At 40.9% G+C, this 12831-nt stretch overlaps 1 protein-coding gene across 6 annotated transcripts in view; it reads left to right on the forward strand.

Annotated features, from left to right (window-relative positions):
- Nucleotides 1-12831, forward strand: part of gbf1 (golgi brefeldin A resistant guanine nucleotide exchange factor 1) — a 197705-nt gene that overhangs the window by 166638 nt on the left and 18236 nt on the right. For 3 of the 6 annotated variants that reach the window (XM_059035693.1, XM_059035690.1, XM_059035692.1), the window contains 6 exons: nt 2399-2621; nt 3504-3712; nt 6268-6418; nt 7781-7911; nt 11358-11459; nt 12472-12585. In XM_059035693.1, coding sequence (XP_058891676.1) covers nt 2399-2621; nt 3504-3712; nt 6268-6418; nt 7781-7911; nt 11358-11459; nt 12472-12585 — 930 coding nt within the window. The remainder of the gene's footprint in view (nt 1-2398; nt 2622-3503; nt 3713-6267; nt 6419-7780; nt 7912-11357; nt 11460-12471; nt 12586-12831) is intronic. The other 3 variants (XM_059035694.1, XM_059035691.1, XM_059035695.1) reach the window with 1 other exon arrangement.

Genomic DNA, 12831 nt, shown 5'->3' on the forward strand with positions numbered 1-12831 from the left:
TGTAATATGATGAAGTTTATGTCGTAAGAAAGCCATTAACACTAGAACCACCGGTTTTATGCTACTACCTAGAACCGCCAGCAGTAGTCATTTTGACGGGTACATTTTAAACAGCTTCAATATGAAAATGAAACACAAACTATTAGGTACAACTAAAAAGTTTTATTTATGAACATCAGATCTAATATTTGCATAGCAGAAACATCATATTTAAATGAAAAAATAAACATAAAAGGCTAGAAGATATTTTGTAAACAGGTGTAAACTGCTATATGTACATATGAAATTGAAAAAATCGAAATAATTATTTTTACAAAATAACATAAAAAAAAGAAAATAACTGTGTAACGGGAATGCGCATTCAGGGAAACATACTTCAAAGTATTATTATTATTATTTGTTTATTTAGCAGACGCCTTTATCCAAGGCGACTTACAGAGACTAGGGTGTGTGAACTATGCATCAGCTGCAGAGTCACTTACAACTACGTCTCACCCGAAAGACGGAGCACAAGGAGGTTAAGTGACTTGCTCAGGGTCACACAATCAGTCGGTGGCTGAGGTGGGATTCGAACCGGGGACCTCCTGGTTGTAAGCCCTTTTCTTTAACCACTGGACCACACAGCCTCCTAAAGTAGCCCCCATATTAGCACAATCCACACAGATGTAACGCTTATCAACTTGTGTGCATTTACCACATACTGCTCTTTCACACTGGGCACAGATATCAGAAGTTTTATTTTTACTGCATTTAGTTATCTGGCATTGTTTTCTGTTGCGTGTGTCACTTGATGGCTGCGCACTGTATCCAGGATGAGCTGTGTTTCCCTGCCGCTTTGCAGTCTTCTGATCTAAATATTTCTGTCAAAGCTCCGTGGCTAGCATCATAAGAGATCTCTCCTACTGATATTTTCCCTGGTGCATTCATTGTATAAAACTAAGGAATTGATGGCTGCCATGTCCAGTACATTGTAAAATACAGCAACTGGACACCGGTGATTTGCTTTCACTGAGTACAAAGTTTTGTGCAGATGGTGGAAACGCTCTTCTTCTTTGTTTACTGTTGCAACCAGGCAACAGTTTTTTTTTCTGCAACTGTTTTGCTAATTACAGTGAAATGAAAAAAAAAAAATATATATATATATATATATATATATATATATATATATATATATATATATATATATATATATATCTTTTCCTAAGCACAGTTACATCAGCCTAGCACATTGTCACCCAGTCTCTGACCAGCTGGGCGAGTTTTATCTTTGCACAGGTAGGGGTAGGGACTGATGCCGGCCAAAACTTGATCCCAAATTTGACAGGTTTGTTTGTCCAGCGACACCGTGCTTTTGTTGGAAACAGCTGCTTGTCTATGTAGTTTTCAGTGAAGTCGTTCCAAATTTCTGATGCCAAGGCAAATACATCTGTAGTTGTTCTCAAAACACAAAAATATCAAGATTTCTCAAATAATTCTTGCAATAGTAATATTATAAGACAGCAGACTATATATACTCACGTAGACAGCCAGACTGCAGTTCTCCAAGGAATTGATAGGATTACAGTAGATATTTGGATAACACATATCTAGACGTCAAGAGCAATGTTCTATTCAAATACATACTGCTGTAAACTCAGCGGAGGTACAGATAACAAACTGGTTTGTATAAATATAAAAAATAGCGTATTGTAGGTTATATTATTAATAAAAGCATGTATTGTAACAAGCCGTCAAAATGACTACTTTTGGTGGTTCTAGGTAGAAGTGCTTATAACTTTTTTATTTTATTTTTGTGATTCTGACTTTCAAACGCCATCAGGGTATTTAATAAATGTATTTAGGAAAAGTCAAGACCAGACAACCGTGGATCTTTAACACACGCAGAGTAATTTTAAATTTTAAAAGTGAAAACCGTCAAAATGATTACCGTGGTGGTTCTAGTGTTAAGAAGAGTTTCATCTCTGAGTGTGTGTATGTACTTTGCCAAACTCACACTTTTTAAAGTTTTGTCAATACATATTTTTTTTTTATAAAATCCTGATGAATACAATGGGACTGATTTAATCAAGCTCTTTTAAACCAAAGTGCAATTCACCTTTTAAGAAGCAAGGTGATCAAAGATTAGTACAAATCAGGGTCTGTGAAACAGGTTTAAACTGTGAAAACTAGTAATAAACAACATAGGCACAATCCAGTTCATAAGTGAACCTTCTGAGTGGTTTAGTAAGTTTTATTTTGCTTTCATAAAAAATAGTGCAAATGTAATTTTGGTGTTAAAATGAATAAACAGCCCGGTATCTCAACTTTGCTGTTTAATCTCCAGTAGATTTGTGCAGGTGTGCTTGTGTTAATGCTTTATAGTGACCTGCTTTCACATGGTGCCCTTGACTGTGTGCAGGTTGGAAGGGATGATATCGACTGCAGCAAGCCCAGCACTGCTCCCATTAACCAGTACAGCCTGACTCTGGGGCAGGACCTGGGGCTGCACGACACCAAGTCCCTCATCAAGTGCGTCGAGTCCCTGTCCTTCATCGTGAGGGACGCTGCACACGTCACACCGGAGAACTTCCAGCTGTGCGTCAGAACCATCCGCGTCTTTGTAGAGGCCAGCCTCAATGGAGGTGAGAACCACCCGCTTTAGTCACTCAACCAGGGGTCTCAAACTGGGGCAGAGAGTGTACTTGGGGGCATGCGAAGAAAAAAAAAAAAGAAAATACTGTGCACATCTTAACCTATACATACTAACTTAAAGCAAATCTTACTGCCGACTCCTCCTGGCATGTCAATGTTTCTAGATGGCTGTGCGTCTGACTGCTGCCTTTTAGCTTACATATTATTGGACGAAGTCCGCTGCATCTGGTAATTTACGTTGTTGATGGGCAAACTATGTGTTCAACCATTATTTGCAGTTTGCTCTAATTATGATGGATACAGTGAAGACCGTGAGCATGTTCGATTATTTGTTTTTGTTTTTTTACGGTATATGTACATGTGGGGGGATGGGGGACGTCAAGTACCACAGACAAGAAGAAGGGGTGTGCGGTCCACTGCACTAAACCATAGCTTGCTGTACCTGCCAAGCAAGTGGCTAAAACGGTCCTCTTTCAGGTCAAGGAGGTGTTCTGAATGTAGTCCTGCATTGGTGAATGTTTAAAGGACTGAAATCATTGGTCTGATGACGCTGGTATATTATTGAGACTGCTACAGCCAGTTTAATCCAAAAAAAATGCCTTGGTTATCATTTCCTAGTAACTAGCTCCCCCTAGTGTAAATTGCACGTGTCTTCAATTTAGACAGTTGGTGTGGAACTTAACAACATTCTTCGGCTCCTGGTAATGTGATCCCAGTCAGTTCTGAACAAAAGATCTAATTTATATTTGAGTTATTGAATTAAATAATTATACATTTGCAGGAATAAATCTGACAAACACTTTTCAGCTTGTAGCCTTCAACATGATTTAATTCAAGGGGTAAAATGAACTATTGCCTTGCCTTTGATTCAGGCTATAAAGCCCATGAAAAGAGATCCAAGAGCCACAAGCATGAGCCGAAGTCGACGCGGTTCCGGCGGAAGCCGAGGGAGAAGGAAGGGGGGCCTGTTCGGAGGGCGAAGGTGTCGAGCCAGCGGCTATCACACTCACACAGTGACGATGAGGAGGACGAGGGTGTCCCTGCCAGCTACCACACGGTGTCATTACAGGTTAGTCAAGATGTAAGTATAGCAGGCCTTTCCCATCCTCCTTTCCTCTTTACGCTGGGCAGGGCACAGTGCAGGGGGTGGTGTCTGGACTGCTGAACTCCCTAGTGTCCCCCCTATCAATAGTTATACACACAGGCCTTTTTAATGGTGTTTTTTTTTTCTTCCAATAAACCCAAAATGTAACCCTATGTAGCATCACAGGCTGATTTTGTGACTAATAGCAACAGAAATCATCTAGTGATGCCAGTTGTAAAGCACTGTGTTTAGTTAGAAGGGTCACTTACTAAAAGTTAGATCATTAAAATACAGACGTGCTCAAATTTGTTGGTACCCTTACAGCTCATTGAAATAATGCTTCATTCCTCCTGAAAAGTGATGAAATTAAAAGCTATTTTATCATGTGTACTTGCATGCCTTTGGTATGTCATAGAATAAAGCAAAGAAGCTGTGAAAAGAGATGAATTATTGCTTATTCTACAAAGATATTCTAAAATGGCCTGGACACATTTGTTGGTACCCCTTAGAAAAGATCATAAATAATTGGATTATACTAATATTTCAAACTAATTAGTTTCTTTAATTAGTATCACACATGTCTCCAATCTTGTAATCAGTCATTCAGCCTACTTAAATGGATAACAGTAGTCACTGTGCTGTTTGGTGTCATTGTGTGCACCACACTGAACATGGACCAGAGAAAGCAAAGGAGAGAGTTGTCTGAGGAGATCAGAAAGAAAATAATAGACAAGCATTGTAAAGGTAAAGGCTACAAGACCATCTCCAAGCAGCTTGATGTTCCTGTGACAACAGTTGCAAATATTATTAAGAAGTTTAAGGTCCATGGAACTGTAGCCAACCTCCCTGGGCGCGGCCGCAAGAGTAAAATCGACCCCAGATTGAACAGAAGGATAGTGCGAATGGTAGAAAAAGAACCAAGGATAACTGCCAAAGAGATACAAGCTGAACTCCAAGGTGAAGGTACGTCAGTTTCTGATCACACCATCCATCGCTTTTTGAGCAAAAGTGGGCTCCATGGAAGAAGACCCAGGAGGACTCCACTTTTGAAAGAAAAACATAAAAAAGCCAGACTGGAATTTGCTAAAATGCATATTGACAAGCCACAATCCTTCTGGGAGAATGTCCTTTGGACAGATGAGTCAAAACTGGAGCTTTTTGGCAAGTCACATCAGCTCTATGTTCACAGACGAAAAAATGAAGCTTTCAAAGAAAAGAACACCATACCTACAGTGAAACATGGAGTAGGCTCGGTTATGTTTTGTGGCTGCTTTGCTGCGCCTGGCACAGGGTGCCTTGAATCTGTGCAGGGCACAATGAAATCTCAAGACTATCAAGGCATTCTGGAGCAAAACGTACTGCCCAGTGTCAGAAAGCTCTGTCTCAGTCGCAGGTCATGGGTCCTCCAACAGGATAATGACCCAAAACACACAGCTGAAAGCACCCAAGAATGGATAAGAACAAAACATTGGACTATTCTGAAGTGGCCTTCTATGAGTCCTGATCTGAATCCTATCGAACATCTATGGAAAGAGCTGAAACTTGCAGTCTGGAGAAGGCACCCATCAAACCTGAGACAGCTGGAGCAGTTTGCTCAGGAAGAGTGGCCCAAACTACCTGTTAACAGGTGCAGAAGTCTCATTGAGAGCTACAGAAAACGTTTGATTGCAGTGATTGCCTCTAAAGGTTGTGCAACAAAATATTAGGTTAGCGGTCCCATCATTTTTGTCCATGCTATTTTCATTTGTTTTATTATTTACAATATTATGTTGAATAAAAAATCAAAAGCAAAGTCTGATTTCTATTAAATATGGAATAAACAATGGTGGATGCCAATTACTTTTGTCATTTTCAAGTTATTTCAGAGAAAATTGTGCATTCTTCGTTTTTTGTGGAGGGGTACCAACAAATTTGAGCACGTCTGTATATAAATATTAAACCAGTGGGTTCTGTATTCCTTTTAATAAAACAGTATACTATGGATGTTTGGGACATTAAGGACAGTGATCAGTCATTAATAGTGAAATGTTCATCCATAACTATAAAATTTAACTATAAAGTTTCTGCTTTAAAAAGCAGGTCAGACCTTGAGAAACAGCTGTGAGCGACAGATTTTAGTTCAACTTAGGATCTTGTGGTATTCCCAGAAGTTAAACATTATGTAATAAAACCAAGTTGAACAATGTAATGAAGTAATCTTTTCATAAATTTACTTTACGATAAAAACAAACGACGAAATGAATCTCTGCTGGAGGGATTCATCCGGCAACTTAAGTATAGAAGCAGAATGGGAAAGAAATGTTAGTTTATTGATGGTTACTACCTGCTTTAGTGTCCTTTATGATCAGATAGCAACCCTCCCCAGCCGCAGAGAGATCCCAAAACAAAAGAGAGCAGATCTGACTTGGCTGTAAGCTACTGTAAGCTTTGTGGTGCTTGGTTGTTTCCGTTTTGGTTTTGCATGCTGCTGTTGTTTCCGTGTTCGTTTTGTATGCTGCTGTTGGCACGCATGTGTGTGTTCATGATGTTTTCCACTCTCCCTGTGTGTCTAGCTGCTCGATCTGATGCACACGTTGCACACGCGTGCCGCCAGCATCTACAGCTCCTGGGCGGAGGAGCAGTGCCACCTAGAGGCAGCCAGCAGGAAGATCGAGGCGGACTCCAGAACACTGTGGTCAAACTGCTGGTGCCCTTTACTGCAAGGTACATTTCATATATCTACATATAAACAAGAGCAGGCCGATCAGCCCCTCTCAGCTTGTCCAGTTCCTAATAGCTGATTGATCTCAGAACTGTCAAGTTGGGACTTACCCCTTCTCTGCTGAGGCCCTTGTGACGCAATGTGTGATTAAGAGTCAGCTGTTTTACACCAAAATTACCATATGTTCCCTTTGATACCCCAGGCAATTATATAATTTATATATATATATATATATATAATTTTTTTTGTTGTTTTTTTTTGTCACACTGAAGTTTTCATTGGTGCCAAGTGTTTGTGGATTTTTGGTCACATGACCACAAAATACAGCTGCTATTCTAAATAGAATGCTACTTTTTCATAAAATGTATTTTACCTCAATCACATTTATCTCTTAAGCTACTGCATATGCCTATGTCTGTGTGTGCATCTTTTCATTGGTTTTGGGATTTTTACGTGCTTTTGACTGACACCAGGCTATTTTTGACTTTTCCACTTCGATTTATGCAGCCCATGGTGTATATCACCCACCCCAATTTCATGTGTCCAATACGCCACCAAAGAATGAGATACCCTGGCATAAGTACACATTTTTTGAATCTGCACAAAATAAGGATTTTAGGAATGGGTAACACAACATCTTCCTTCAATGGTTTGTTACCCATAATCCTTCAGGAACCCGAGGTAATCTTGTCGCATGACATAAAAACAAGTGATTTTACTACCTTTGGTTCCGTTACCTCAGGTACTGGTACAGCATGTGTCAAGGTGGTTTGTTCTGGGGTTTTTTAGTCCTTCCATTACTCGTTTACAGAGTGGTAGCTTTCAAAACACTCCTCCAAACAGAGGCCTGGCTGAGAGGGAGAGCGTGGACAGCAGTACCGTGTATCTCTCCATATGCCCTTGCGGGAACACACACAGCACTTTTTTTCTGGCTTGGTTTTTCTCCTGGACAGTGTCAGTGCTTGAATGAAATACTGTTTGCTAAGCCTTGCTGCTGTTTCTGATCTTTCCGTCTCTGGTATTTCTTTTGTACCAAACACAAGGCTGGAGATCACAGAGGTCTGAAAATACAGAAATGTGAGCAGACTCTCTGGTGCCATACTTGGGTACACTACATAGGCGTTGTGCAAAGAAATCTGGACCATGTACATGGCATGCTTCTTATAGCATGCCATGGTCCTCCTTTCAGCATTGTACGCCATGAGAACATATAGCTGAATAGGTTCAGTGCTTTCAACATCTGGACATGTGTAGTCTCTCCTCATGTAATTTGCTGAAAGAGTATCCTCTGCTTGGGCTGGTTATGTCACAGCAGTTGATGTCAAGATACAGGTAGATGTGCTGGTCCTGTTGCCTCTCCCCAGGTATCGCCTGGCTGTGTTGTGATGCCAGGCGGCAGGTGAGAATGCAGGCTCTGACCTACTTGCAGAGGGCGCTGTTGGTTCATGATCTTCAAACACTGGATGCCCTGGAGTGGGAGTCCTGCTTCAACAAGGTAAGTTTGATGGGCGACAGACAATACTTGTAGATGTGTTTTTTTTGTGATCACATTTTTATTGGTTTTCACAGAATAAAAACAAACAAAAAAAGAAAAACAATATTACATACTATATTCTCCCTCCTTCCCCTTCTCCCAATCTCCCTAATCTCCCTCCCTCTCTCCCTCCCTCCTTCCCCTAGCGGCCACCCTCATCCCACCCCGGACCTCTTGCGAATAAATTGACATAGAATTTAGCTGATAAATAATGCATCCCAACAGTCACATAGTTTATCCAATGCAATGACAATCAGACTTCAGACATAGTTTAGTTATCTCAGTTGCAGCTCCTTTCCAGATTTCTAAAGTGGTGAATACTTGTAGATGATCAAATTACTTATGGACAGGAAGTGAGGTTTATTGTGAAAAACTATTGCCCAAGTTTTAGGCAGGTGATCAGCAGTGGGTTATAATTTCCAATGTCAATTAAACCTCTTTCCACTAATAATTGAAAAGACTGCAGTTCAGATGTTCTCCCCAGCGACTGGGGTACAGTGGAGGTGCCTGTACATATATCAGTATGTCGCACCCTAGACAAAGGCTTATCAACTGTGCTGAAACTTGCTAATTGTTTAGCACACATTAATCAAAATCTAGGAACATAGGGTGGTATCTGTCTGTCTCTCTCTATGTATGTATGTACAGTGCCTATAGAAAGTCTACACCCCCTTTCAAAATTTTGTTGCCATATAGCCTGGAATTAAAATGCATTAAAAAAAAAAAATTCATTTATCTATACATCATAACCCACAACTTCCAAATGAAAAAAATATTCTAGAAATTTGTAGAAAAATAATTAAAAATAAAAACTGAAATAGCTTGGTTGGATAAGTGTCGGCCCACCTTGTAATAGCAATCCTAAATTAGCTCAGGTGTAACCAATCGCCTTAAAAATCACACACCAAGTTAAGTGGCCTCCACCTGTGTTAAATTGTAGTGATTCACATGATTTCAGGATAAATTCAGCAGTTCCTGTAGGTTCCCTCTGCTGGGTAGTGCATTTCAAAGCAAAGATTCAACCATGAGGACCAAGGCGCTTTCAGAAGAACTCCGGGACAAAGTTGTTGAAAGGCACAGATCAGGGGATGGGTATACAAAAATATCAAAGGCCTTGAATATCCCTTGGAGCACAGTCAAGACGATTATTAACCCTTTGCGGTCCATTGTCGGACCTGGTCCGACGTTGCAATTATTCCTATCCGGTCCATTGTCGGACCCTGTCCGACATCATCAAAAAAACGCAAAAAACGGGTTTCTAGTCGTTTTTTCTCCGGAAAAAGCTGAGAAAACCATTCAATGGCCGAGTGGGAGCGACAGGAGCCGAGACAAGCCGATTAAAAAATAAATAAATAAATAAAAGGCATATCTCATGAATAGTCATACTTGCCCCTGGAATCACATAGGGGCTGTCATAAGGAAACAAGCTGGCTGTTACTGTATCAGCGCACAGAGACTATCACGGACATTTGCAGAGCTTTTTTGAGATGTTATAGTAATAAAATAATGGCTTGGATTGCATTATTGAGGAGTTTGGTGATAAAACGAGTGGTCAGGAGATGATTGATCGGTATGTACAACTAGTATTATTATTATTATTATTATTATTATTATTATTATTATTTATTTATTAGCATATGTGAAAGTGATAGCGAACGAAAGGGTGGGGCGGGGCTGGAGATGCCTAGTGAGTGCTTTGTTGATATGCAGGGCCTTTTAAACCCGTTTGACTGTGAAAAAAAAATACTTTTAAACAGCGCGTCTAAAATTAACAACGCGTGTGAAAATAAATTGGACCTGACGCGCATTTAATAAATGGACTGCAAAGGGTTAAGATGTTGAAGGTGTATGGCACCACCAAGACCCTGCCTAGATCAGGCCGTCCCTCCAAACTGGATCACCGAGCAAGAAGGAGACTGATCAGAGAGGCTACCAAGAGGCCAATGGCAACTTTGCAAGAGCTACAGGCTTTTATGGCCAAGACTGCTCAAAGTGTGCATGTGACAACAATATCCCAAGCACTCCGCAAATCTGGCCTGTATGGTAGGGTGGCATGAAGGAAGCCATTACTCAAGAAAGCCAACCTTTAATCCCGTTTTGAAGTATGCAAAAAAATATTCAGGAGATTCTGTAGCCATGTGGCAAAACATTTTGTGGTCTGATGAAACTAAAATGGAACTTTTTGGTCTAAATGCAAAGTGTTATGTTTGGCGCAAACCCAACACAGCGCATCACCCAAAAAACACCATCCCTACTTTGAAGCATGGTGGCGGCAGCATCATGTTATGGGGATGTTTCTCATTGGCAGGGACTGGGGTACTTGTCAGGATAGAAGGGAAAATGAATGGAGCAAAGTACAGAGAAGTCTTTAAGGAAAACCTGCTGCCCTCTGCAAGAAAGCTGAAACTGGGACGGTTCACCTTTTCAGCATGAAAACGACCAAAAGCACACAGCCAAAGCTACACTGGAGTGGCTAAGGAACAAAAAAGTAAATCTCCTTAAGTGGCCCGGTCAGAGCCCCAACCTAAATCCAATCGAAAATTTGTGGCATGATTTGAAGATTTCTGTCCATCAACGCTCCCAAAGGAACTTGACAGAGCTTGAACAGTTTTGTAAAGAAGAATGGTCAAATATTGCCAAATCTAGGTGTGCAAAATTGGTAGAGACCTATCCCAACAGACTCACAGCTGTTTGCTGCCAAAGGTGCTTCCAACAAGTATTAACTCAGGGGGGTGAAGACTTATCCAATTATTATGATTTTTCAGTTTTGTATTTTTAATAATATTTTTTTTCTCAATAAAAACTTTTTTCCCCTTAACAGTGTGGAGTATGGTGTGTAGATAAGTGGAAAAAGTCCTCATTTAAATGTATGAAACTGATGCACTGACACAACAAATTGTCAAAAAAAGTTCAAGGGGGTGTAGACTTTCTATAGGCACTGTATGTATGCATGCATTTTAGAGAACTACTTCTCCAAATGGGATGACACTTGATGACAGACTCTAGGGATATACAGAGACACCTGTCTGTCTTTGCTAAGTGGTTTTCTTGCAAAAATGATTAGAAATGTAGTTACTGTTTTATGTATCCCAATATACAGTATAAATACATCACTGAAAGTTTTTTCAGTATATTTCCTTGACTTTGTATGAAAGAAATACAGATGTATTGTGTGTCATTGCTACTGGCAGCATACATTTAAGCATATTTAATAAAAAAACAAATGTACTCATGTTAGAACTCCCTCATACTGGAAGACTTATCCAAGGTGTGCAGGGACAGGTGTGCCAGGTAAAAGTTACTTCTCAGGCTTGTTAGAACTCCCTCATACTGGAAGACTTGTCTGAGGTGTGCAAGGTGAAAGTTATTGGAGATCCTGATTCTGACTCTGTTCTGCTGTATTGCAGGTGCTGTTCCCCTTGCTGACCAAACTGTTAGAGAGCATCAGCCCTGCTGACGTGGGGGGCATGGAGGAGACCAGAATGAGAGCCTGCACACTGCTGTCAAAGGTGGGAAAAGCATGGGATTGCATGCTACTCACGCCACATGCGGCAGTCGTTCTGATTGGCTGTTCAGACTGACATCTGTTGAAACAGAAGTGGCAAATCCAAGTCATTGGCAAATCCCTTCTGCTTTTTCACTTCGGTCTTCTACTGCTGCATCATACTTGTTAGACCAAGACCTGTAACAGGGCTTAGCATTTCTGATGCTGAGTTTCAGAATAAATACAAATTCATATAACATTGTCTCCCTGCAGATACACATGCATAATAGCAAATGCAGGGAGAAATCTGCTTCTCAAAATGAAAAAATGAAAATGACAACTGAACTGTTTACTGAGGCTAGAAAATAACAATTTTTTTCATTTGTGAGTGGACAACTGGGTAGCAGCAGCAGCAGCTACAACTGCTCTTTGCTATACAAGTGGCACTGAAAGGTCAGTGTCTTGTGACACTGAATATAGCTGAAAGCAAGGTAGTGACACCAAAAGGGAACCCAGTACTGGATCAAAATCATCTCAGTGAATGATTGCAAACACAGTAAATACAATAGAAACAGACCCACATTATGAATGTCAGGTCACAGGGTTTTTCATGACATTGTGCTGAAGCCCTCAGGTTTTCTCGTTGGGTGTGTTCATGACATTGTGCTGAATGCTTGTTTCCTGCCCTCAGGTTTTCTCGTTGGGTGTGTTCATGACATTGTGCTGAATGCTTGTTTCCTGCCCTCCAGGTTTTCTCGTTGGGTGTGTTCATGACATTGTGCTGAATGCTTGTTTCCTGCCCTCAGGTTTTCTCGTTGGGTGTGTTCATGACATTGTGCTGAATGCTTGTTTCCTGCCCTCCAGGTTTTCTCGTTGGGTGTGTTCATGACATTGTGCTGAATGCTTGTTTCCTGCCCTCCAGGTTTTCTCGTTGGGTGTGTTCATGACATTGTGCTGAATGCTTGTTTCCTGCCCTCCAGGTTTTCTCGTTGGGTGTGTTCATGACATTGTGCTGAATGCTTGTTTCCTGCCATCAGGTTTTCCTTCAGCACCTGTCTCCCTTGTTATCTCTGCCCACCTTCGCTGCACTGTGGCTCACAATCCTGGACTTCATGGACAAGTACATGCATGCCGGCTCCAGCGACCTGCTGGTAGGTCAATTCAGCTATTCTTTGTTTATTAAGATTAGATCGGGATTTTAACTAAACGGTAATGAATACGGTATTAGCCAATATGATACTTGAGAAGGCAATAGACCCTGCCATCATACTGTGGAACTTCAATGGGAAAAGTAGGAGTAGCAGGGATCAGAGGCAAGGGGATGTTTTCAGGGTTTGAAAACATGACTTCATAGAGGATACCTGGTGATGGGTAGCACAGTTAAGATTGGCCTCAGC

Source organism: Acipenser ruthenus, chromosome 13 (assembly GCF_902713425.1).
Source record: "Acipenser ruthenus chromosome 13, fAciRut3.2 maternal haplotype, whole genome shotgun sequence".
NCBI classification, from domain to species: domain Eukaryota; kingdom Metazoa; phylum Chordata; class Actinopteri; order Acipenseriformes; family Acipenseridae; genus Acipenser; species Acipenser ruthenus.